Below are 25977 nucleotides of genomic sequence, written 5' to 3'. Positions count from 1 at the left end.
CGGCATCATGTTATGCTTTAGCTATTGAAAAATAGCAGATCTACAAGCTCATAGCGCGCCACCGAGTGGCGCGCTATGAGCTTGTAGGTCTGCTATTTTTGAAAAAAATCGAAGAACGACTGACATTTTTTAGAATCTGATCTCAGGTCAGAATGGGTTCATCAGACCAGTGTGTGTCCCAGTGGAAACCTGGTATGAATCTGATCTCAGGTCAGAATGGGTTTTAATGTAACTGTAAGGCCAGTGTTTCCCAGGCGGTGACGCGGTGCCTCCAGCCGTGGGATGTTAACTCGGTGTTTCCCAGCCGGTCTGTCCAGCAGCAGTAGGAGGTTCTGATGGTTCTGGTGGTGGGGAGATTCTCTCCATCCTCCCACTGGCTGGGGAATGTCCCGCTGACCCACCTGACCTTCGCAACGCACGCACGCACACACGCACGCACGCACGCACGCACACACACACGCGCGCGCACGCACGCACGCACGCACGCACGCACGCACGCACGCACGCACGCACGCACGCACGCACGCACGCACGCACGCACGCACGCACGCACGCACGCACGCACGCACACACACACACACACACAGAGAGAGAGTGTCTCAGTGAGACCAGTGTTGCTGCTGTTGTCAGTCTCGTCTGTCTCTCCTCATCCTTCAACTGTTTTCTTTGGACATAACTTCATTTTGGACATAACATCATTTTGGACATAACATCATTTTGGACATAACATCATTTGGACATAACTTCATTTTGGACATAACATCATTTTGGACATAACTTCATTTTGGACATAGAATCTTTTTGGACATAACATCCTTTTGGACATAACATCATCTTTTCTTCTCGCTGACATTTATTCCTGTTGGTGTTGGTGACTGCATAGTTTTATTCTCATTATTATTTGTGATTGTGTGTGTGTGCGCGTGTGTGTGTGTGTGTGTGTGTGTGTGTGTGTGTGTGTGTGTGTGTGTGTGTGTGTGTGCGCGCGCCTGTGTGTGTGTGTGTGTGTGTGTGTGTGTGTGTGTGTGTGTGTGTGTGTGTGTGTGTGTGCGCGCGTGCCTCCAGGCAGCCACACAGTTCAAAGCCAGTCTGGCTAAACTGATGGAGATCCTGATGTCTAAGGAACCGTCCTACGTCCGCTGCATCAAACCCAATGACTCCAAACAGGCTGGTAAGAAACCCTAAGAAACCCTATTCCCTATTCCCTAGACCCTATTCCCTAGACCCTATTCCCTAGACCCTATTCCCTATTCCCTAGACCCTATTCCCTAGACCCTATTCCCTATTCCCTATTCCCTAGACCCTATTCCCTATTCCCTAGACCCTATTCCCTATTCCCTATTCCCTAGACCCTATTCCCTATTCCCTAGACCCTATTCCCTAGACCCTATTCCCTAGACCCTATTCCCTATTCCCTAGACCCTATTCCCTAGACCCTATTCCCTAGACCCTATTCCCTAGACCCTATTCCCTATTCCCTAGACCCTATTCCCTAGACCCTATTCCCTATTCCCTATTCCCTAGACCCTATTCCCTATTCCCTAGACCCTATTCCCTATTCCCTATTCCCTAGACCCTATTCCCTAGACCATATTCCCTATTCCCTATTCCCTATTACCTAGACCCTATTCCCTATTCCCTAGACCCTATTCCCTATTACCTAGACCCTATTCCCTAGACCATATTCCCTAGACCCTATTCCCTAGACCCTATTCCCTATTCCCTATTCCCTAGACCCTATTCCCTAGACCCTATTCCCTATTCCCTAGACCCTATTCCCTAGACCCTATTCCCTAGACCCTATTCCCTAGACCCTATTCCCTATTCCCTAGTCCCTATTCCCTATTCCCTAGACCCTATTCCCTAGACCCTATTCCCTAGACCCTATTCCCTATTCCCTATTCCCTATTCCCTAGACCCTATTCCCTAGACCCTATTCCCTAGACCCTATTCCCTAGACCCTATTCCCTAGACCCTATTCCCTAGACCCTATTCCCTATTCCCTATTCCCTAGACCCTATTCCCTAGACCCTATTCCCTAGACCCTATTCCCTATTCCCTATTCCCTAGACCCTATTCCCTAGACCCTATTCCCTATTCCCTAGACCCTATTCCCTAGACCCTATTCCCTAGACCCTATTCCCTAGACCCTATTCCCTATTCCCTAGTCCCTATTCCCTATTCCCTAGACCCTATTCCCTAGACCCTATTCCCTAGACCCTATTCCCTATTCCCTATTCCCTATTCCCTAGACCCTATTCCCTAGACCCTATTCCCTAGACCCTATTCCCTAGACCCTATTCCCTAGACCCTATTCCCTAGACCCTATTCCCTAGACCCTATTCCCTAGACCCTATTCCCTATTCCCTATTCCCTAGACCCTATTCCCTAGACCCTATTCCCTAGACCCTATTCCCTAGACCCTATTCCCTAGACCATATTCCCTAGACCCTATTCCCTAGACCCTATTCCCTATTCCCTATTCCCTAGACCCTATTCCCTAGACCCTATTCCCTATTCCCTAGACCCTATTCCCTAGACCCTATTCCCTAGACCCTATTCCCTAGACCCTATTCCCTATTCCCTAGTCCCTATTCCCTATTCCCTAGACCCTATTCCCTAGACCCTATTCCCTAGACCCTATTCCCTATTCCCTATTCCCTATTCCCTAGACCCTATTCCCTAGACCCTATTCCCTAGACCCTATTCCCTAGACCCTATTCCCTAGACCCTATTCCCTAGACCCTATTCCCTAGACCCTATTCCCTAGACCCTATTCCCTATTCCCTATTCCCTAGACCCTATTCCCTAGACCCTATTCCCTAGACCCTATTCCCTATTCCCTAGACCATATTCCCTAGACCCTATTCCCTAGACCCTATTCCCTATTCCCTAGACCCTATTCCCTAGACCCTATTCCCTAGACCATATTCCCTAGACCCTATTCCCTAGACCCTATTCCCTATTCCCTAGACCCTATTCCCTAGACCCTATTCCCTAGACCCTATTCCCTAGACCCTATTCCCTAGACCCTATTACCTATTCCCTAGACCCTATTCCCTAGACCCTATTCCCTAGACCCTATTCCCTATTCCCTAGACCCTATTCCCTAGACCCTATTCCCTAGACCCTATTCCCTATTCCCTAGACCCTATTCCCTAGACCATATTCCCTAGACCCTATTCCCTATTCCCTAGACCCTATTCCCTATTCCCTAGACCCTATTCCCTAGACCCTATTCCCTATTCCCTAGACCCTATTCCCTAGACCCTATTCCCTATTCCCTATTCCCTAGACCCTATTCCCTAGACCCTATTCCCTATTCCCTAGACCCTATTCCCTAGACCCTATTCCCTATTCCCTAGACCCTATTCCCTAGACCCTATTCCCTAGACCCTATTCCCTATTCCCTAGACCCTAGACCCTATTCCCTAGACCCTATTCCCTATTCCCTAGACCCTATTCCCTAGACCCTATTCCCTAGACCCTATTCCCTATTCCCTAGACCCTAGACCCTATTCCCTAGACCCTAGACCCTATTCCCTAGACCCTATTCCCTATTCCCTAGACCCTATTCCCTAGACCCTATTCCCTATTCCCTAGACCCTATTCCCTAGACCCTATTCCCTATTCCCTAGACCCTATTCCCTATTCCCTAGACCCTATTCCCTAGACCCTATTCCCTATTCCCTAGACCCTATTCCCTATTCCCTAGACCCTATTCCCTATTCCCTATTCCCTAGACCCTATTCCCTAGACCATATTCCCTATTCCCTATTCCCTATTACCTAGACCCTATTCCCTATTCCCTAGACCCTATTCCCTATTACCTAGACCCTATTCCCTAGACCATATTCCCTAGACCCTATTCCCTAGACCCTAGACCCTATTCCCTATTCCCTATTCCCTATTCCCTAGACCCTATTCCCTAGACCCTATTCCCTATTCCCTAGACCCTATTCCCTAGACCCTATTCCCTAGACCCTATTCCCTAGACCCTATTCCCTATTCCCTAGACCCTATTCCCTAGACCCTATTCCCTAGACCCTATTCCCTATTCCCTAGACCCTATTCCCTAGACCCTATTCCCTAGACCCTATTCCCTAGACCCTATTCCCTAGACCCTATTCCCTATTCCCTAGACCCTATTCCCTAGACCCTATTCCCTAGACCCTATTCCCTAGACCCTATTCCCTATTCCCTAGACCCTATTCCCTAGACCCTATTCCCTAGACCATATTCCCTAGACCCTATTCCCTAGACCCTATTCCCTATTCCCTAGACCCTATTCCCTAGACCCTATTCCCTAGACCCTATTCCCTATTCCCTAGACCCTATTCCCTAGACCCTATTCCCTAGACCCTATTCCCTAGACCCTATTCCCTAGACCCTATTCCCTAGACCCTATTCCCTATTCCCTAGACCCTATTCCCTAGACCCTATTCCCTAGACCCTATTCCCTATTCCCTAGACCCTATTCCCTAGACCATATTCCCTAGACCCTATTCCCTATTCCCTAGACCCTATTCCCTATTCCCTAGACCCTATTCCCTAGACCCTATTCCCTATTCCCTAGACCCTATTCCCTAGACCCTATTCCCTATTCCCTATTCCCTAGACCCTATTCCCTAGACCCTATTCCCTATTCCCTAGACCCTATTCCCTAGACCCTATTCCCTAGACCCTATTCCCTATTCCCTAGACCCTATTCCCTAGACCCTATTCCCTAGACCCTATTCCCTAGACCCTATTCCCTAGACCCTAGACCCTATTCCCTAGACCCTATTCCCTATTCCCTAGACCCTATTCCCTAGACCCTATTCCCTATTCCCTAGACCCTATTCCCTAGACCCTATTCCCTATTCCCTAGACCCTATTCCCTATTCCCTAGACCCTATTCCCTAGACCCTATTCCCTAGACCCTATTCCCTATTCCCTAGACCCTATTCCCTAGACCCTATTCCCTAGACCCTATTCCCTATTCCCTAGACCCTATTCCCTATTCCCTAGACCCTATTCCCTAGACCCTATTCCCTAGACCCTATTCCCTATTTCCTATTCCCTATTCCCTATTCCCTAGACCCTATTCCCTATTCCCTAGACCCTATTACCTAGACCCTATTCCCTATTCCCTAGACCCTATTCCCTAGACCCTATTTCCTATTCCCTATTCCCTAGACACTATTCCCTAGACCCTATTCCCTAGACCATTTTTTGTCACGACTTTTTTGTCGCGACTTTCTGTCGCTATTTTTCTGTGGCGACTTTTTGTCGCAACTTTTTTGTCGCAACTTTTTTGTCGCAACTTTTTTCTCGCAACTTTTTTCTTGCAGCTTTTTTGTCGAGACTTTTTTGTCAGCTTTGATGAGGTGCTGATCAGTCACCATGTGTTTGTCTTTGATGAGGTGTTTTTGTCGCCCCCTACAGGGCGGTTTGATGAGGTGCTGATCCGTCACCAGGTGAAGTATCTGGGTCTGATGGAGAACCTGAGAGTAAGACGAGCAGGCTTCGCTTATCGACGACGATATGAAGTCTTCTTACAGAGGTACCCTAAACCCTATAGACTATACCCTATAGACTTTAGACTATACCCTAAACCCTATAGACTTTACCCTATACCCTATAGACTATACCCTAAACCCTATAGACTTTAGACTATACCCTAAACCCTATAGACTTTACCCTATAGACTACCCTATACTCTTCAGGTATAAGTCTCTGTGTCCTCAGTGTAATAGAGTATTTATACTCTGTAGGTATAAGTCTCTGTGTCCTCAGTGTAATAGAGTATTTATACTCTGTAGGTATAAGTCTCTGTGTCCTCAGTGTAATAGAGTATTTATACTCTGTAGGTATAAGTCTCTGTGTCCTCAGTGTAATAGAGTATTTATACTCTGTAGGTATAAGTCTCTGTGTCCTGTCCTCAGTGTAATAGAGTATTTATACTCTGTAGGTATAAGTCTCTGTGTCCTCAGTGTAATAGAGTATTTATACTCTGTAGGTATAAGTCTCTGTGTCCTCAGTGTAATAGAGTATTTATACTCTGTAGGTATAAGTCTCTGTGTCCTCAGTGTAATAGAGTATTTATACTCTGTAGGTATAAGTCTCTGTGTCCTGTCCTCAGTGTAATAGAGTATTTATACTCTGTAGGTATAAGTATCTGTGTCCTCAGTGTAATAGAGTATTTATACTCTGTAGGTATAAGTCTCTGTGTCCTCAGTGTAATAGAGTATTTATACTCTGTAGGTATAAGTCTCTGTGTCCTCAGTGTAATAGAGTATTTATACTCTGTAGGTATAAGTCTCTGTGTCCAGCCACCTGGCCTCGGTGGGATGGTAAGGAGGTCGACGGCGTGTCCACTCTGGTCAAACACCTCGGATACAAACCTGAAGAATACAAGCTGGGCAGGTCAGACGCACGCACACACACACACACGCATGCATGCACACACACGCACACTCGCACGCACACACACACACATACACGCGCGCACACACACGCATGTATGCACGCACATACACATACAAGGATTTATAACTTCATTGCGTGTCTTTTAATCTATTGTGTTTTTTTATTCCTCAGATCCAAAATCTTCATCCGTTTCCCCAAAACGTTGTTCGCCACAGAGGACGCTCTGGAGACCCGCAAACACAGCCTGGGTAATACTAATACTACTACTGCTACTGCTACTGCTACTGCTACTGCTAATGCTACTGCTACTGCTACTGCTACTGCTACTGCTACTGCTACTGCTAATGCTACTGCTACTGCTACTGCTACTGCTAATGCTACTGCTACTGCTACTGCTACTGCTACTGCTAATGCTAATGCTACTGCTACTGCTACTGCTACTGCTAATGCTACTGCTACTGCTACTGCTAATGCTACTGCTACTGCTACTGCTACTGCTTCTGCTACTGCTACTGCTACTGCTACTGCTAATGCTACTGCTACTGCTACTGCTAATGCTACTGCTACTGCTAATGCTACTGCTACTGCTACTAATACTAATACTAATACTGCTACTGCTACTGCTACTGCTACTGCTACTACTACTACTACTAACCCTATTAGTATTAGACCCGCAAACACAGCCTGGGTGATTAATTATTATACTAATACTACAACCCTATTAGTATTATTAGAACACAGCCTGGGTGATTAATTATTAGTTGTTGTGTTAGCGAGCAGTGGCTAACGATACGATCGGATCAAAACATGGATTAAAGAATGTAAACCCTGGATGAAAACATGGATTAAAGAATGTAAACCCTGGAACACGAGAGTCTCGTGTTTGGCGGGCTATAGGGTACTAATTTAAACCTCTGTGGTCCTCGTTTCTGTGTTAGTTACCTAGGTTATATTAGTTACCTAGGTTTAATTAGTTACCTAGGTTATATTAGTTACCTAGGTTATATTAGTTACCTAGGTTTTATTAGTTACCTAGGTTTAATTATTAGTTACCTAGGTTAACACCTCTCTCTCTCTCTGTCTTCATTCAGCCACTAAGCTTCAGGCAGGATGGAAAGGATACAGCCAGAAATCTAAATACCAAAAACTCAGGAACTCTGGTAAGATCATGTCTCCTCCCCCTCCCCCTCCCCCTCCCCCCTCCCCATCCCCCTAGATAGGACTTCTCTGTTTGGATGTGTGGGCTGTCAATCAGATAGGACTTCTCTGTGTGGATGTATGGGGCTGTCAATCAGATAGGACTTTACTGTGTGGATGTATGGGGCTGTCAATCAGATAGGACTTTACTGTGTGGATGTATGGGGCTGTCAATCAGATAGGACTTTACTGTGTGGATGTATGGGGCTGTCAATCAGATAGGACTTTACTGTGTGGATGTATGGGGCTGTCAATCAGATAGGACTTTACTGTGTGGATGTATGGGGCTGTCAATCAGATAGGACTTTACTGTGTGGATGTATGGGGCTGTCAATCAGATAGGACTTTTCTGTGTGGATGTATGGGGCTGTCAATCAGATAGGACTTTTCTGTGTGGATGTATGGGCTGTCAATCAGAGAGGACTTCTCTGTGTGGATGTATGGGGCTGTCAATCAGATAGGACTTCTCTGTGTGGATGTATGGGCTGTCAATCAGATAGGACTTTACTGTGTGGATGTGTGGGCTGTCAATCAGATAGGACTTTACTGTGTGGATGTATGGGGCTGTCAATCAGATAGGACTTTACTGTGTGGATGTATGGGGCTGTCAATCAGATAGGACTTCACTGTGTGGATGTGTGGGCTGTCAATCAGATAGGGCTTTTCTGATTGGATGAATCAAGGCCAGGACCAGTAGTTTTTTGCCACTCAGTAGACGTTCCCGCGTAACCTTTGCGTACTGCAATGATGATGCATAGCCACTATTCAGTGTATTTGTACATTAGTACTGTGTGTGTGTTTGTACAGCCATTCTCATCCAGGCCTGGTGGAGAGGTATTCTGGCCAGGAGGAGAGCTCAGAGGAGGCGACAGGCTGCCGACACCATCCGCAGGTAATACATCTGATCTCACAGACCACCATGTGATGACATTTAGCCTCTCAGACCCATCTGATCTCACAGACCACCATGTGATGACATTTAGGTCACATTCTCACCTAATACTTCGGTAGACTCATGCGTATGGGCGGAGATTTTGGTATTCTTGCATATTTAATTGGCTGGGGTTTGCCTTCACACTGCTGTCGTCCGCAGCAATTGGAAACGCAGCAGGGGGGACCTTTATCAATGTGTTCCATTCATAAACTATAGCCTACAACACAGGGGGGACCTTTATCAGTGTGTTCCATTCATAAACTATAGCCTACAACACAGTGAAATCTGTGGTGATAAAATTATACTCATAACGCTCTCTCACTATACGCATGCAGCCACGCACTTTTGGGCATGGAGGCACAGCGCTGAGCGCACTGATAGCAGCATGTTTACAAGTTTATCGAGATGAAAGTCCCTGCTCCCCAGTCCCCACACAGTGACGGTAGCCTACTCCATGTTTACGACACGCACAGACAGACATGCAGAATATTCTGTAGGCTATAATACACTGCAGTGTTTTTATGTGTTTTCTTAAGCAATTGATGAATGTACTCGTCCTCATTTCGATCAGGGCTTCAGTCTCCTTATTCGACCACGTCTATCCACAGTAACGGGACATCTTTGCGCTGCGTAAAATATGCCTTCTCCGTCTCCAACTGTGTTCAGCTCCTCACCCGCCACATTATGTTTGCTTCATTTCCTTTATTTACTGCGGATTGCATTCACACCTGCACCGAATCGTAATCAAGTGCGATTGGAAGCGAAGCGAAACCCCCGTTTTTGATCGGAGTAAAATGAGTAAAACGAAGTGCACTTTCTGACAATGCGCAGCAGGATTCGTTTTAATCGCAGCAAAGCTCTCTGGTGTGAACGTGACCTTAGCCTCTCAGACCCAAAACGAAAGAATATTGTATTATCGTTGGATTACATTTTGTCTTCAATTCCATGATTATTGCAAACATTATATATTAAAAAAAAACATTAATATTAATGAGGTTAATTGTTTTAATTAAAGATTCATCAATATTAATGAGGTTAATTGTTTTAATTAAAGGGTCATTAATATTAATGAGGTTAATTGTTTTAATTAAAGGATCATTAATATTAATGAGGTTAATTGTTTTAATTAAAGGTTCATCAAAGGGTTCATCTTCCGCCGCGAGCCGCGCTGCGCCGAGAACGAGTACTTCCTGGACTACGTCCGCTTCTCCTTCCTGATGAAGCTGCACAGGAACCTCCCCAAGAACGTCCTGGACAAGAGCTGGCCGGCGCCCCCTGCTGCCCTGGCTGAGGTACTGCAGCCTGTATAAAACCTACCTGCACTACATACGACAATTTACAATTTAGGCATTTAGCAGAGCTAACGAACGAGAGCTGACACAAACCACAGACGGCCCGGAATTGCTTGATAAAAGGTTGATATGTTAAAACGTGAATAACTCTTAATTGATCTAAAATCATTCCGTCCAATTCTAAGCAAAGATCCTGTGTCAGACGGCCCACCGCGTTCCCGTCGCTAGTCGCGTTAGAATTAATCATACCTGGTTGGAATAACGTGTTCCTTCCACGCGCTACGTCCAACCAGGGAAACTCCCCCCTGTCAGGTGTAAAGGAGCAACTTGGACACTCAGGCATGAAGGAAGCATGAGTTCAAGTCCGTTGCTCTCCCCTTGTCCCCCATATATGGGGACTAGGTTGGTCTCCCCTTGTCCCCCATATATGGGGACTAGGTTGGTCTCCCCTTGTCCCCCATATATGGGGACTAGGTTGGTCTCCCCTTGTCCCCCATATATGGGGACTAGGTTGGTCTCCCATTGTCCCCCATATATGGGGACTAGGTTGGTCTCCCATTGTCCCCCATATATGGGGACTAGGTTGGTCTCCCCTTGTCCCCCATATATGGGGACTAGGTTGCTCTCCCCTTGTCCCCCATATATGGGGACTAGGTTGGTCTCCCCTTGTCCCCCATATATGGGGACTAGGTTGCTCTCCCCTTGTCCCCCATATATGGGGACTAGGTTGCTCTCCCCATGTCCCCCATATATGGGGACTAGGTTGGTCTCCCCTTGTCCCCCATATATGGGGACTAGGTTGCTCTCCCCATGTCCCCCATATATGGGGACTAGGTTGGTCTCCCCATGTCCCCCATATATGGGGACTAGGTTGGTCTCCCCTTGTCCCCCATATATGGGGACTAGGTTGGTCTCCCCTTGTCCCCCATATCTGGGGACTAGGTTGGTGGAGGGTGTGTAGAGCCCAGGATCACATTAGATGATTGACACAGGGGTGAAAAATGGGTTACAAAATCTTGGGACAAAAAATATATTTAAAAAAAATAATTAATCATACCTCCCGTTGTTATCGATCGCCTCTAGAGTGTTTTGGCTACATCTAGCTGCTTCAGCCACATCCGGGATAGCACATCATTGGGCACAAAATGTGTTAATGAATTAGTGTTTAATAAATGTAATGTAACGGTGTATAATAAATGTATTCATATTTATTTATTTGACAGGTGTCAGATTATCTGTATCTGTATAATACATGTATTCATATTTATTTGATTGACAGGCGTCAGATTATCTGTATCAGTGTTTAATACATTTATTCATATTTATTTGATTGACAGGCGTCAGATTATCTGTATCAGTGTTTAATACATTTATTCATATTTATTTGATTGACAGGCGTCAGATTATCTGTATCAGTGTTTAATACATTTATTCATATTTATTTGATTGACAGGTGTCAGATTATCTGTATCAGTATTTATTTGATTGACAGGTGTCAGATTATCTGTATCAGTGTATAATACATGTATTGATATTTATTTGATTGACAGGCGTCAGATTATCTGTATCGGTGTATAATAAATGTATTCATATTTATTTGATTGACAGGCGTCAGATTATCTGCGTAAACTGTCCATGCAGAACATGGTGTGGAGCTACTGTAAGAAGATCAGCCCAGAATGGAAACACCAGGTAAACATCACGCTATGCCCTCCTTAAACGTCACGCTATGCCCTCCTTAAACATCACACTATGCCCTCCTTAAACATCACGCTATGCCCTCCTTAAACATCGCGCTATGCCCTCCTTAAACATCACACTATGCCCTCCTTAAACATCACACTATGCCCTCCTTAAACATCACGCTATGCCCTCCTTAAACATCACACTATGCCCTCCTTAAACATCACGCTATGCCCTCCTTAAACATCACACTATGCCCTCCTTAAACATCACGCTATGCCCTCCTTAAACATCACGCTATGCCCTCCTTAAACATCACGCTATGCCCTCCTTAAACATCACGCTATGCCCTCCTTAAACATCACACTATGCCCTCCTTAAACGTCACGCTATGCCCTCCTTAAACACCACACTATGCCCTCCTTAAACATCACGCTATGCCCTCCTTAAACATCATGCTATGTCCTCCTTAAACATCACGCTATGCCCTCCTTAAACATCACGCTATGCCCTCCTTAAACATCACACTATGCCCTCCTTAAACATCACGCTATGCCCTCCTTAAACATCACGCTATGCCCTCCTTAAACATCACGCTATGCCCTCCTTAAACATCACACTATGCCCTCCTTAAACATCACACTATGCCCTCCTTAAACATCACGCTATGCCCTCCTTAAACATCACACTATGCCCTCCTTAAACATCACACTATGCCCTCCTTAAACATCACACTATGCCCTCCTTAAACATCACGCTATGCCCTCCTTAAACATCACACTATGCCCTCCTTAAACATCACGCTATGCCCTCCTTAAACATCACACTATGCCCTCCTTAAACATCACGCTATGCCCTCCTTAAACATCACACTATGCCCTCCTTAAACATCACACTATGCCCTCCTTAAACATCATGATATGCCCTCCTTAAACATCACACTATGCCCTCCTTAAACGTCACGCTATGCCCTCCTTAAACATCACACTATGCCCTCCTTAAACATCACGCTATGCCCTCCTTAAACATCACACTATGCCCTCCTTAAACATCACGCTATGCCCTCCTAAAACATCACGCTATGCCCTCCTTAAACATCACACTATGCCCTCCTTAAACATCACACTATGCCCTCCTTAAACATCATGCTATGCCCTCCTTAAACATCATGATATGTCCTCCTTAAACGTCACGCTATGCCCTCCTTAAACATCATGATATGTCCTCCTTAAACGTCACGCTATGCCCTCCTTAAACATCATGATATGCCCTCCTTAAACATCACACTATGCCCTCCTTAAACATCATGCTATGCCCTCCTTAAACATCATGCTATGCCCTCCTTAAACATCACACTATGCCCTCCTTAAACATCACGCTATGCCCTCCTTAAACATCACGCTATGCCCTCCTTAAACATCACGCTATGCCCTCCTTAAACATCACGCTATGCCCTCCTTAAACATCACGCTATGCCCTCCTTAAACATCACGCTATGCCCTCCTTAAACATCACGCTATGCCCTCCTTAAACATCACGCTATGCCCTCCTATAATAACATCACACTATGTCCTCCTATAATAACATCACACTATGCCCTCCTATAATAACATCACACTATGCCCTCCTATAATAACATCACACTATGCCCTCCTATAATAACATCACACTATGTCCTCCTATAATAACATCACACTATGCCCTCCTATAATAACATCACACTATGTCCTCCTATAATAACATCACGCTAGCCCCTCCTTCAATGTAAACATCACAACATGCCTTCCCATGTTGTAAACGTTATGTATGAAGATCATTAGGCCTACAGGAAGGCATACAGTGATGTTTACATTATAGGAGGCCTACAGTGAATGGAAGCATGATTATAATATCATTATTAATATGTATAATATCTCTACTGCCCCCATGTGGCCACAGATGGAACAGAAGATGATCGCCAGTGAGATCTTCAAGGACAAGAAGGACAACTACCCGCAGAGCGTCTCCAAACTGTTCGTCAGCACCAGACTGAGTAAATAAAGTTTTATTATCAATCCATGTTGAGATATTGTAATGTTATAATGTTATGTAAGGGATAATGTCTGGCTATAGGTGGTCATTGTCGGGAGATAATTCACCTCCTTTATGTAAGGGATAATGTCTGGCTAGCTGGTCGTTGTAGGGGGATAATTCACCTCCTTTATGTAAGGGATAATGTCTGGCTATAGGTGGTCGTTGTAGGGAGATAATTCACCTCCTTTATGTAAGGGATAATGTCTGGCTAGGTGGTCGTTGTAGGGAGATAATTCACCTCCTTTATGTAAGGGATAATGTCTGGCTATAGGTGGTTGTTGTAGGGAGATAATTCACCTCCTTTATGTAAGGGATAATGTCTGGCTAGGTGGTCGTTGTAGGGAGATAATTCACCTCCTTTATGTAAGGGATAATGTCTGGCTATAGGTGGTCGTTGTAGGGAGATAATTCACCTCCTCTATGTAAGGGATAATGTCTGGCTAGGTGGTCGTTGTAGGGAGATAATTCACCTCCTTCATGAATTATATCCCGACAACGACCACCTAGCCAGACATTATCCCTTACATAGAGGAGGTGAATTATATCCCTACAACGACCACCTAGCCAGACATTATCCTGCTTATTACATGGCTACCTAAGATAAATTAATACATTGACCCAAAAAACCACAAAAAAAGTATTCCATAAGTTCGCGCTGGCTGCGTCTGGCCAGCTGCAGGGCTGCAGCACTGTCGGAAATACAAGTGAGTTGATCAACTAGCCCATTCTGACCTGAGATCAGATTCATACGAGGTTTCCACATGGACACACACTGGTCTGATTAACCCATTCTGACCTGAGATCAGATTCTAAAAATGTCAGTCGCTCTTCGATTTTTCAAAAATAGCAGACCTACAAGCTCGTATCGCGCCACTCGGTGGCGCGATATGAGCTTGTAGATCTGCTATTTTTCAATAGATAAAGCATAACATGATGCTGACACCAAAATGGGTGCCCGTTCAGAATGGGCTAGAATCCATGTTCCATGTTTGGTTACTGCTGTCTATTTCTCGCTCAAATGTAAAAAAATAAAAGAAAAAAATTGAGAGCAATGTTCAGCTGTAAATGACATTGTGTGTCGTTAGTGTGTTTACATCATGGCTGCCATGTTGGAAACGGCAGTAATTGAAGAGGGTCTGATTAGGCAGAGTTCTGTTATAGAGCGGAGCGGTCTGTTATCAACACATAACTCACCGCTGGATTCAGCGATTGACCAATCGGAATCAAGCATTCAACCAAGCCATGTAATAAAATGTCGTAATGTTGTAATGTGTGTTCCAGACGGTGATGAGATCAACCCTAAAGTGCTTCAGTCTCTGGGCAACGAGAAGATGAAGGTTAGAGTTACACTTAACGTTTTAATCCAGATTTACACTTTAAACCACACAGACTGGTTTCTGAACCGCCCACAGCCCTCCTATGAGATACAGACTGGTTTCTGAACCGCCCACAGCCCTCCTATGAGACACAGACTGGTTTCTGAACCGCCCACAGCCCTCCTATGAGACACAGACTGGTTTCTGAACCGCCCACAGCCCTCCTATGAGACACAGACTGGTTTCTGAACCGCCCACAGCCCTCCTATGAGACACAGACTGGTTTCTGAACCGCCCACAGCCCTCCTATGAGACACGGACTGGTTTCTGAACTGCCCACAGCCCTCCTATGAGACACAGACTGGTTTCTGAACCGCCCACAGCCCTCCTATGAGACACAGACTGGTTTCTGAACCGCCCACAGCCCTCCTATGAGACACAGACTGGTTTCTGAACCGCCCACAGCCCTCCTATGAGACACTGACTGGTTTCTGAACTGCCCACAGCCCTCCTATGAGACACAGACTGGTTTCTGAACCGCCCACAGCCCTCCTATGAGACACAGACTGGTTTCTGAACCGCCCACAGCCCTCCTATGAGACACAGACTGGTTTCTGAACCGCCCACAGCCCTCCTATGAGACACAGACTGGTTTCTGAACCGCCCACAGCCCTCCTATGAGACACAGACTGGTTTCTGAACCGCCCACAGCCCTCCTATGAGACACGGACTGGTTTCTGAACCGCCCACAGCCCTCCTATGAGACACAGACTGGTTTCTGAACCGCCCACAGCCCTCCTATGAGACACAGACTGGTTTCTGAACCGCCCACAGCCCTCCTATGAGACACAGACTGGTTTCTGAACCGCCCACAGCCCTCCTATGAGACACAGACTGGTTTCTGAACCGCCCACAGCCCTCCTATGAGACACGGACTGGTTTCTGAACCGCCCACAGCCCTCCTATGAGACACAGACTGGTTTCTGAACTGCCCACAGCCCTCCTATGATACACAGACTGGTTTCTGAACTGCCCACAGCCCTCCTATGAGACACAGACTGGTTTCTGAACCGCTCACAGCCCTCCTATGAGACACAGACTGGTTTCTGAACCGCCCACAGCCCTCCTATGAGACACGGACTGGTTTCTGAACCGCCCACAGCCCTCCTATGAGACACAGACTGGTTTCTGAACCGCCCACAGCCCTCCTATGAGACACAGACTGGTTTCTGAACCGCCCACAGCCCTCCTATGAGACACAGACTGGTTTCTGAACCGCCCACAGCCCTCCTATGAGACACAGACTGGTTTCTGAACCGCCCACAGCCCTCCTATGAGACACAGACTGGTTTCTGAACCGCCCACAGCCCTCCTATGAGACACGGACTGGTTTCTGAACCGCCCACAGCCCTCCTATGAGACACAGACTGGTTTCTGAACTGCCCACAGCCCTCCTATGATACACAGACTGGTTTCTGAACTGCCCACAGCCCTCCTATGAGACACAGACTGGTTTCTGAACCGCTCACAGCCCTCCTATGAGACACAGACTGGTTTCTGAACTGACCACAGCCCTCCTATGAGACACAGACTGGTTTCTGAACTTACCTGTAAAGATGTGTGTGAATGGGTGAATGTAATGCACAATCTATGTAAAGCGCCTTGGATGAAGGCATTATACATTAAACATGTATTTGCATGTATTAACATTGCACATTAAACATTATTTTTATATTTTTTCATAACGTATTTGTATGTATGAATATTTCAGTACGCGGTTGCCGTCACTAAGTACGACAGGAAGGGCTACAAGGCGCGGCCGCGCCAGCTGCTGCTCACGGCCAACAGCGCCATCATTGTTGAGGAGGCCAAGATGAAGCAGTGCATCGACTATGGAGCGCTTACAGGTTGGTGTTGTTATTATTATTATTAATAATGAGAATATTCATATTGTTGAGCTACTGCCGTCCCGTTCCATCCATCCATCCATCCATCTTCAACCGCTTATCCGTAGTCGGGTCGCGGGGGCAACAGCTCCATCAGAGAGCTCCAGACTTCCCTCTCCAGTGAGTCGATGTGTTTCCTCCAACTGGTCCTTTGTCTGTCCCGGGGGTCTCCTCCCAGGGGAGATATAATCCATCTGGTCCTTGGTCTGCCCCGGGGGTCTCCTCCCAGTGGAGATATAATCCATCTGGTCCTTGGTCTGCCCCGGGGTCTCCTCCCAGTGGAGATATAATCCATCTGGTCCTTGGTCTGCCCCGGGGTCTCCTCCCAGTGGAGATATAACCCATCTGGTCCTTGGTCTGCCCCGGGGTCTCCTCCCAGTGGAGATATAATCCATCTGGTCCTTGGTCTGCCCCGGGGTCTCCTCCCAGTGGAGATATAACCCATCTGGTCCTTGGTCTGCCCCGGGGTCTCCTCCCAGTGGAGATATAATCCATCTGGTCCTTGGTCTGCCCCGGGGTCTCCTCCCAGTGGAGATATAACCCATCTGGTCCTTGGTCTGCCCCGGGGTCTCCTCCCAGTGGAGATATAACCCATCTGGTCCTTGGTCTGCCCCGGGGTCTCCTCCCAGTGGAGATATAATCCATCTATAATCCATAATCCAGCACGCATGTAAAGAGTCACATATGTTATTATTATTAACACCTGTCTGTCTGTCTCTCTCTCTCTCTCTCTCTCTCTCTCTCTCTCTCTCTCTCTGTCTCTGTCTCTGTCTCTGTCTCTCTCTCTCTCTCTCTCTCTGTCTCTCTCTCTCTCTCTCTCTCTCTCTCTGTCTCTCTCTCTGTCTCTGTCTCTGTCTCTGTCTCTGTCTCTGTCTCTGTCTCTGTCTCTGTCTCTGTCTCTGTCTCTGTCTCTCTCTCTCTCTCTCTCTCTCTCTCTCTCTCTCTCTCTCTCTCTCTCTCTCTCTCTCTCTCTCTCTCTCTCAGGTATCTCTGTCAGCTCATTGAGTGACGGTCTCTTTGTTCTGCACATGCCCAGTGACGACAACAAGCAGAAGGTATTGTAATATTATACTGTACCATTACTGTACATACACATCTATCTGAAACACATTACTGTAAATACACATCTATCTGAAACACAGAGGGCATCATTTAAATCATACAACGTTTTCATGACATTAATTACAACATTAACCCATTCTGACCGGGCACCCATTTTGGTGTCGGCATCATGTTATGCTTTAGCTATTGAAAAATAGCAGATCTACAAGCTCATATCGCGCCACCGAGTGGCGCGATACGAGCTTGTAGGTCTGCTATTTTTTGTAAAATCGAAGAACGACTGACATTTTTTAGAATCTGATCTCAGGTCAGAATGGGTTCATCAGACCAGTGTGTATCCGGCGGAAACCTCGTATGAATCTGATCTCAGGTCAGAATGGGTTAAGTAATGTTGTTTGTCCTGTGGCTGCGTATGACGTAATGATTAATGTATACATGTACTATGGCGTGCTATGACTACACACAATGCAATTATAGTGCTGTCTACATAACATGCTATAAGTCTGTATCGAATGCTATCTAAGTCTACAGTAATGCTATCTAAGTGTCCATGATAACAAAAAAATATGATGTGGAGACAATAAAGACTATTATTATCATTATTATTGAAGGTGGCAACAGTCCACTTGCTCTGTAAAATATTTCGGGGGCATATTTACAATGTGTGCAGGCTTGAGTATGTTGAATCTAGGTTGCGTTAATGAGGATTTAGTTGACACAATAAAATAAAATGGCGACAATATTCCATGTGGGGCAGACGGCCTGTCGCAGCCAGATTTGGGAGAGCAGCAGCTTTGTTGTTGCGAGGAAAGGAAAGCGGTAAAATTAGACTTTCGTGGTTGTTTTCGTCTCAGATTTAGTCCGACGGAGCGTCACAGTATAACTCTATGGGGACACAGTATGACTCTATGGGGACACAAAAGCGACACAAAAGTAGGACCCGGAAGTATCTCAGGAGGGGGCGCTCACGTCACGCCTAAAACACTGAATAGGCTGCTTGGTCTGTAGTTCTGACCTCCCATTGGTTCACAGGGAGATGTAGTTCTGCAGAGTGACCATGTGGTGTAGTTCTGACCTCCCATTGGTTCACAGGGAGATGTAGTCCTGCAGAGTGACCATGTGGTGTAGTTCTGACCTCCCATTGGTTCTCAGGGAGATGTAGTTCTGCAGAGTGACCATGTGGTGTAGTTCTGACCTCCCATCGGTTCTCAGGGAGATGTAGTTCTGCAGAGTGACCATGTGGTGTAGTTCTGACCTCCCATCGGTTCTCAGGGAGATGTAGTTCTGCAGAGTGACCATGTGGTGTAGTTCTGACCTCCCATTGGTTCTCAGGGAGATGTAGTTCTGCAGAGTGACCATGTGGTGTAGTTCTGACCTCCCATTGGTTTGCAGGGAGATGTAGTTCTGCAGAGTGACCATGTGGTGTAGTTCTGACCTCCCATTGGTTCACAGGGAGATGTAGTTCTGCAGAGTGACCATGTGGTGTAGTTCTGACCTCCCATTGGTTCTCAGGGAGATGTAGTTCTGCAGAGTGACCATGTGGTGTAGTTCTGACCTCCCATCGGTTTGCAGGGAGATGTAGTTCTGCAGAGTGACCATGTGGTGTAGTTCTGACCTCCCATTGGTTCTCAGGGAGATGTAGTTCTGCAGAGTGACCATGTGGTGTAGTTCTGACCTCCCATTGGTTCTCAGGGAGATGTAGTTCTGCAGAGTGACCATGTGGTGTAGTTCTGACCTCCCATTGGTTCACAGGGAGATGTAGTTCTGCAGAGTGACCATGTGGTGTAGTTCTGACCTCCCATTGGTTCACAGGGAAATGTAGTTCTGCAGAGTGACCATGTGGTGTAGTTCTGACCTCCCATTGGTTCTCAGGGAGATGTAGTTCTGCAGAGTGACCATGTGGTGTAGTTCTGACCTCCCATTGGTTCACAGGGAGATGTAGTTCTGCAGAGTGACCATGTGGTGTAGTTCTGACCTCCCATTGGTTCTCAGGGAGATGTAGTTCTGCAGAGTGACCATGTGGTGTAGTTCTGACCTCCCATTGGTTCACAGGGAGATGTAGTTCTGCAGAGTGACCATGTGGTGTAGTTCTGACCTCCCATTGGTTCACAGGGAGATGTAGTTCTGCAGAGTGACCATGTGGTGTAGTTCTGACCTCCCATTGGTTCTCAGGGAGATGTAGTTCTGCAGAGTGACCATGTGGTGTAGTTCTGACCTCCCATTGGTTCTCAGGGAGATGTAGTTCTGCAGAGTGACCATGTGGTGTAGTTCTGACCTCCCATCGGTTTGCAGGGAGATGTAGTTCTGCAGAGTGACCATGTGGTGTAGTTCTGACCTCCCATTGGTTCACAGGGAGATGTAGTTCTGCAGAGTGACCATGTGGTGGAGACGGTGACCAAGGTGGCGATCTGTGCCGACAAGATAAACAGCATCAACATCAACCAGGGGAGGTGAGACAGGTGTCTGTCTGTCTGTCTGTCTGTCTGTCTGCCTGCCTGCCTGCCTGCCTGTCTGTCTGTCTGTCTGTCTGTCTGTCTGTCTGTCTGTCTGTCTGACACACACACGGAACCAAATGGATATATATATATATATATATATATATATAAATATATATATAAATATATATTTATATATCAGCATAACATTCAACATGGCTCAGGGGTAGGAAGGACTCATATTAACAGTATATATTTATGTATATATTTATGTATATATTATATATATATTATGTATATATTTATGTATATATTGCAGCATAACGTTCAACATGGCTCAGGGTATATTTTATGTATATATTTATGTATATATTACGTATATTATTATGTATATATTTATGTATATATCATGTATATATTTATGTATATATTATGTATATATTTATGTATATATCATGTATATATTTATGTATAACGTATATATTATGTATATATGTATGTATATATTATGTATATATTATGTATATATTGCAGCATAACGTTCAACATGGCTCAGGGTATATATTTATGTATATATTTATCTATATATTTATGTATATATTGCAGCATAACGTTCAACATGGCTCAGGGTATATATTTATGTAAATATGTATCTATATATTTATGTATATATTGCAGCATAACGTTCAACATGGCTCAGGGTATATATTCATGTATATATTTATGTATATATTATGTATATATTATGTATATATTATGTATATATTATGTATATATTTATGTATATATTTAGTATATATTTATGTATATATTAATGTATATATTTCAGCATAACGTTCAACATGGCTCAGGGTATACATTCATGTATATATTTATGTATATATTATGTATATATTTATGTATATATTAATGTATATATTTCAGCATAACGTTCAACATGGCTCAGGGGAAAGAAGGCATCATTGACTTCACAGCTGGTTCAGAGTTACTGGTGACCAAGACTAAGAACGGACACCTGTCTGTGGTGAGTACCTGTCTGTCTGTCTGACTGCCTGTCTGTCTGTGGTGAGTACCTGTCTGTCTGACTGCCTGTCTGTCTGTGGTGAGTACCTGTCTGTCTGACTGCCTGTCTGTCTGTGGTGAGTACCTGTCTGTGGTGAGTACCTGTCTGTCTGACTACCAGTCTGTCTGTGGTGAGTATCTGTCTGTCTGACTACCAGTCTGTCTGTGGTGAGTACCTGTCTGTCTGACTACCTGTCTGTCTGTGGTGACTACCTGTCTGTGGTGAGTACCTGTCTGTCTGACTACCAGTCTGTCTGTGGTGAGTACCTGTCTGTCTGACTACCTGTCTGTCTGTGGTGACTACCTGTCTGTGGTGCCCCACACCGATATTATGTCCGTCTCCCTTTTATGCCCATATATGGAGTTCTTTGTAAGGCATGCCCAAATATGGAGTCCATGCAGCCAGCTTGTGGAGTTCTGTGTCAGGAATGCCCAAATATGGAGTGTTGTGAGGTCAGAACAGGCCAGCTCCATATATGGACGCTGGTCAGGGGCCCGGTCCGGTCCAGAGCCCGGGCAGACGCCTTTTTGAGGCGGTTCTGGACAACCGTGGGTCCGACCTGTCCAATTTGAAGTCTGTGAGGCTAACGGTTCTCAAGTTACATGGATTACACACACATAGACATACATAATACAGAGACTTGGTGCCTTCATAGATAGATAGATAGATAACAGTAAATTGTAATATGGCGTGGTCTAGTGTCACACTCGATGCTAACGTGAGTAGCATTATGACGATCAAAACCTAATATATAAAAGATGAATTCCCCTTAATTCTACGTTCATGGCGCTTTATGGGTTAAGACCTGTTGCCAGGCAGATTCATTGATCATGTGACTTAACTTATTGTCTTCTTCCTGTCATGTGACAGGAAGAAGTGTTACGTTTAACGTTGAGTGGAATAGTAAGAGACTGGCGACACGCTTTGATCTCGCCGCAAAGCGGGGTGCTACGGGCTATAGTTCCAAACATTGGAACTATCCCATTGAGACAAAGCGGGGTGCTATGGGCTATAGTTCCAAACATTGGAACTATCCCATTGAGACAAAGTGGGGTGCTATGGGCTATAGTTCCACACATTGGAACTATCCCATTGAGACAAAGCGGGGTGCTATGGGCTATAGTTCCACACATTGGAACTATCCTATTGAGACAAAGCAGGGTGCTATGGGCTATAGTTCCACACATTGGAACTATCCCATTGAGACAAAGCAGGGTGCTATGGGCTATAGTTCCACACATTGGAACTATCCCATTGAGACAAAGCGGGGTGCTATGGGCTATAGTTCCACACATTGGAACTATCCTATTGAGACAAAGCGGGGTGCTATGGGCTATAGTTCCACACATTGGAACTATCCCATTGAGACAAAGCAGGGTGTCTATGGGCTATAGTTCCACACATTGGAACTATCCTATTGAGACAAAGCAGGGTGCCTATGGGCTATAGTTCCACGCATTGGAACTATCCCATTGAGACAAAGCGGGGTGCCTATGGGCTATAGTTCCACACATTGGAACTATCCCATTGGGCAAAGCAGTGTGCTATGTGCTATATTTCCAAACATTGGAACTAACCCATTGAGACAAAGCTGGGTGCTATATGGGCTATAGTTCCACACATTGGAACTATCCCATTGAGACAAAGCTGGGTGCCTATGGGCTATAGTTCCACACATTGGAACTATCCCATTGAGACAAAGCAGGGTGCTATGGGCTATAGTTCCACACATTGGAACTATCCCATTGAGATTGAACGAGCACTTCCTCATTCCATTGTTACATTGGGAGTCATACTATTCCACTCGGTTTTAACGTCGTCTCATTGGTCGTTTCGTGTGATGTCATGTGACGTGTGATGTCATCATGTTCTTCTCCTCAGACGGCCCCCAGACTCAACTCCAGATGATGGATGACTCCGCCTCCTCCTCCCCACCAATCACAGAGCCTCCTCTCTCCACCAATCGCAGAGCCCGCAGAGCGTCAAGCCAATCAGATGATGCCATCTCGTTGGCATGACAAAGTGCTTCCAATTAAAGTAAAAGCAAAAAAGCCAAAAAAAAAAGAAATCCAGCAAACTAATTGATATATTTATGTTTATATGATTATGATATTTTTGGAATTAATGAATGAATAATTAACTGTTTGCTGTTTGAATATTCCGATTTTATATATTCTTACGATGAACCAAAGCCAAGGAAATAACATTTTCACATTGTTGTTTTTTTAATTTAATTTGGTTACACGACCACAAGGAGAATGATGTCACGAGGGGCGTGTCTATAATAAGAAGATGACGTCACACTGATGATGTCATCGCAGTTATGATGTGATTTTCAGGGTTGTTATTATTTAATCTGCTTTAATCGCATTTAATCAGAGCCTGTTTATTTACAATCATTGATCAGAACCTGTTTATTTACAATCATTGATCAGAACCTGTTTATTTACAATCATTGATCAGAACCGCATCGATGTCTTTCTTAGATCAGATTTGATGTAGATTAGATGTAGATTCAGATCAGATTAGATGTAAAGGATTGTTAAACAGCTAGACGAACACTAAAGAGAACGCTTAAGTTGTCGTAATTTAATCATAAGGATATTGTAATTATCGGGGGGGGGGGCGTTATTGTAATTAATCATCGGGGGGGGGGGGGGGATGTGTGAAAGAACAAAGAAGGTGAATGATTGACAGGTGCAAGATTGACAGGTGAATCATGAAAGAGTTTGAGGAGTTTAAAAAGCCAAAGAGAAATAAACTGGAAAAAAACAAAGAAAAACAAAGAAAAAAATAATTCCAGTAACCCTAGACCTCAGAGACTAGATTCAAATGCCAGACTAGATTTAAATTCCAGACTAGATTTAAACTTGAGACTAGATTAAACTCGAGACTATATTTAAACTAGACTAGATTTAAACTGGAGAATAGATTTAAACTAGAGAATACAGTAGATTTAAACTAGAGACTAGATTTTAATTCCAATAGAGACTAGATTTAAACCAGAGACTACATTTAAATTCCAATAGACACTATAGATTTAAACTAGACACTAGATTTAAATTCCACTAATTTAAAACAGATTTGTGGCAGGTTGCTTTTGAAGCACATACCCCCCCCCCTCCCCCTCCCCCCTTGACGTAGAGACTGTTAACAGTATAACTGCAGTGTCAGTTGGAACCAGTACATTTCTGTGCTGCCCAGCTATGCGTTGCTTCAGAGCCCTTTTCAAGGTGACACAGTGACTCCATCTTGTTTTGTGCAGAGAGCATTAGCATGCAAACCGAAACGTTCGCGGGCGACCACCCATGGGGGAATTATTGTAGCGCGACACCACTATAGCGACGCGGACCGTTTGTACCGCGACACCACTACTAGCGACGGGGACCGCGATGGGCCGTCAAAAAAAACGCACGTTTTGATTTAGAATCGAAATCGGTGATTTAGATTCGGAGATTTCAGCGTTAGAAAGATTGTTCCTCCCGTCCGCTGAAATGGAGGGAAAGTAAAAGGAAAAGAAATGAAGCATGTTTGAGAACCACTGATTTTAACCAAGGTTTGGCCACTCAAAGGAGCATCCGTTTATCTGGAACTCTGACAGAAAGGCTGTGGGGGTGAGACAGATGGAACTGGGGGTGAGACAGATGCACTATGATGCCTTTAGCCTGGCTGTGGGGTGAGACAGGATGCAATATGATGCCTGCAGACAGACAGACAGACAGACAGACAGAAAGAGCCAATGAGAGTATAGTATATGGATTGATAAATGATCCTTTGTTGTCTGATGCTATTGTTTAGTTTCCATTGTTCTATTGTTTAGGGTTAGCTTTGTTGTTTTCCTAGAGGGAGATTCTATATTTTTGTGTGTTTTGAGATTTAACTTTTAAAACGAGGGAGTTGAGCCAAAATTACCTTTATATGATTACCTTGAGACCCAAAGAAATATTATTTTGCATTAACTTTAGATATCGACCCAAAGAAATATTATTTTGCATTAACTTGAGAACCAAAGACATGAATTAATTAATTATATATCTCACATTAATTTACGTTAACGTGAAATATCGACCCAAAGATTATTATTGTTTTGGTGTTGCTTTAGTTCCTGGTTGGTTGACATGTCACCTGACATGCCTTTAGTTCCTGGTTGGTTGACATGTCACCTGACATGCCTTTAGTTCCTGGTTGGTTGACATGTCACCTGACATGCCTTTAGTTCCTGGTTGGTTGACATGTCACCTGACATGCCTTTAGTTCCTGGTTGGTTGACATGTCACCTGACATGCCTTTAGTTCCTGGTTGGTTGACATGTCACCTGTAGCCTGAACCGGGACATTATTTGGTTACAGTTCCAATTAGGGTGAAGAAACTGGAAATAATAGCCCTGGCTTTAATTTGGGGCGGGGGGGGGGGGGGGGGGGGGCTTTAATTTGGGGCGGGGGGCTTTTATTGGGGCGGGGCGTTTAAAGGGAACAGGCCGGCTATTTGAGACCCAAAGAAACATTCTTTTAGATTAGCTGTTTAGAAACATTATACGGTATGTTATCGACGTCTAGTGAAACATG

General features: G+C 45.0%; 1 protein-coding gene across 4 annotated transcripts in view; it reads left to right on the top strand.

The window, feature by feature from the left end:
• myo1cb (myosin Ic, paralog b) overlaps nt 1–24007 on the top strand; it is an 87331-nt gene extending 63324 nt beyond the window's left edge. For all 4 annotated transcript variants that reach the window (XM_083773475.1, XM_083773474.1, XM_083773476.1 and 1 more), the window contains 15 exons: nt 1066–1171; nt 5428–5545; nt 6295–6408; nt 6583–6659; nt 7503–7571; nt 8416–8500; nt 9675–9834; nt 11443–11526; nt 13456–13549; nt 14872–14927; nt 16678–16813; nt 17837–17907; nt 20267–20364; nt 21274–21373; nt 23294–24007. In XM_083773475.1, the coding sequence (XP_083629601.1) occupies nt 1066–1171; nt 5428–5545; nt 6295–6408; nt 6583–6659; nt 7503–7571; nt 8416–8500; nt 9675–9834; nt 11443–11526; nt 13456–13549; nt 14872–14927; nt 16678–16813; nt 17837–17907; nt 20267–20364; nt 21274–21373; nt 23294–23320 (1395 nt within the window). In that variant the 3' untranslated portion in view covers nt 23321–24007. The remainder of the gene's footprint in view (nt 1–1065; nt 1172–5427; nt 5546–6294; nt 6409–6582; nt 6660–7502; nt 7572–8415; nt 8501–9674; nt 9835–11442; nt 11527–13455; nt 13550–14871; nt 14928–16677; nt 16814–17836; nt 17908–20266; nt 20365–21273; nt 21374–23293) is intronic.
• Nucleotides 24008–25977: the final 1970 nt, after the last annotated feature.

Source organism: Protomyctophum parallelum (genome assembly GCF_964188405.1).
Source record: "Protomyctophum parallelum genome assembly, chromosome: 9".
Classification (NCBI taxonomy): Eukaryota; Metazoa; Chordata; class Actinopteri; order Myctophiformes; family Myctophidae; genus Protomyctophum; species Protomyctophum parallelum.
Note: the sequence above shows the minus strand (reverse complement) of the source record. Positions and strands in the feature narration are given on the sequence as shown.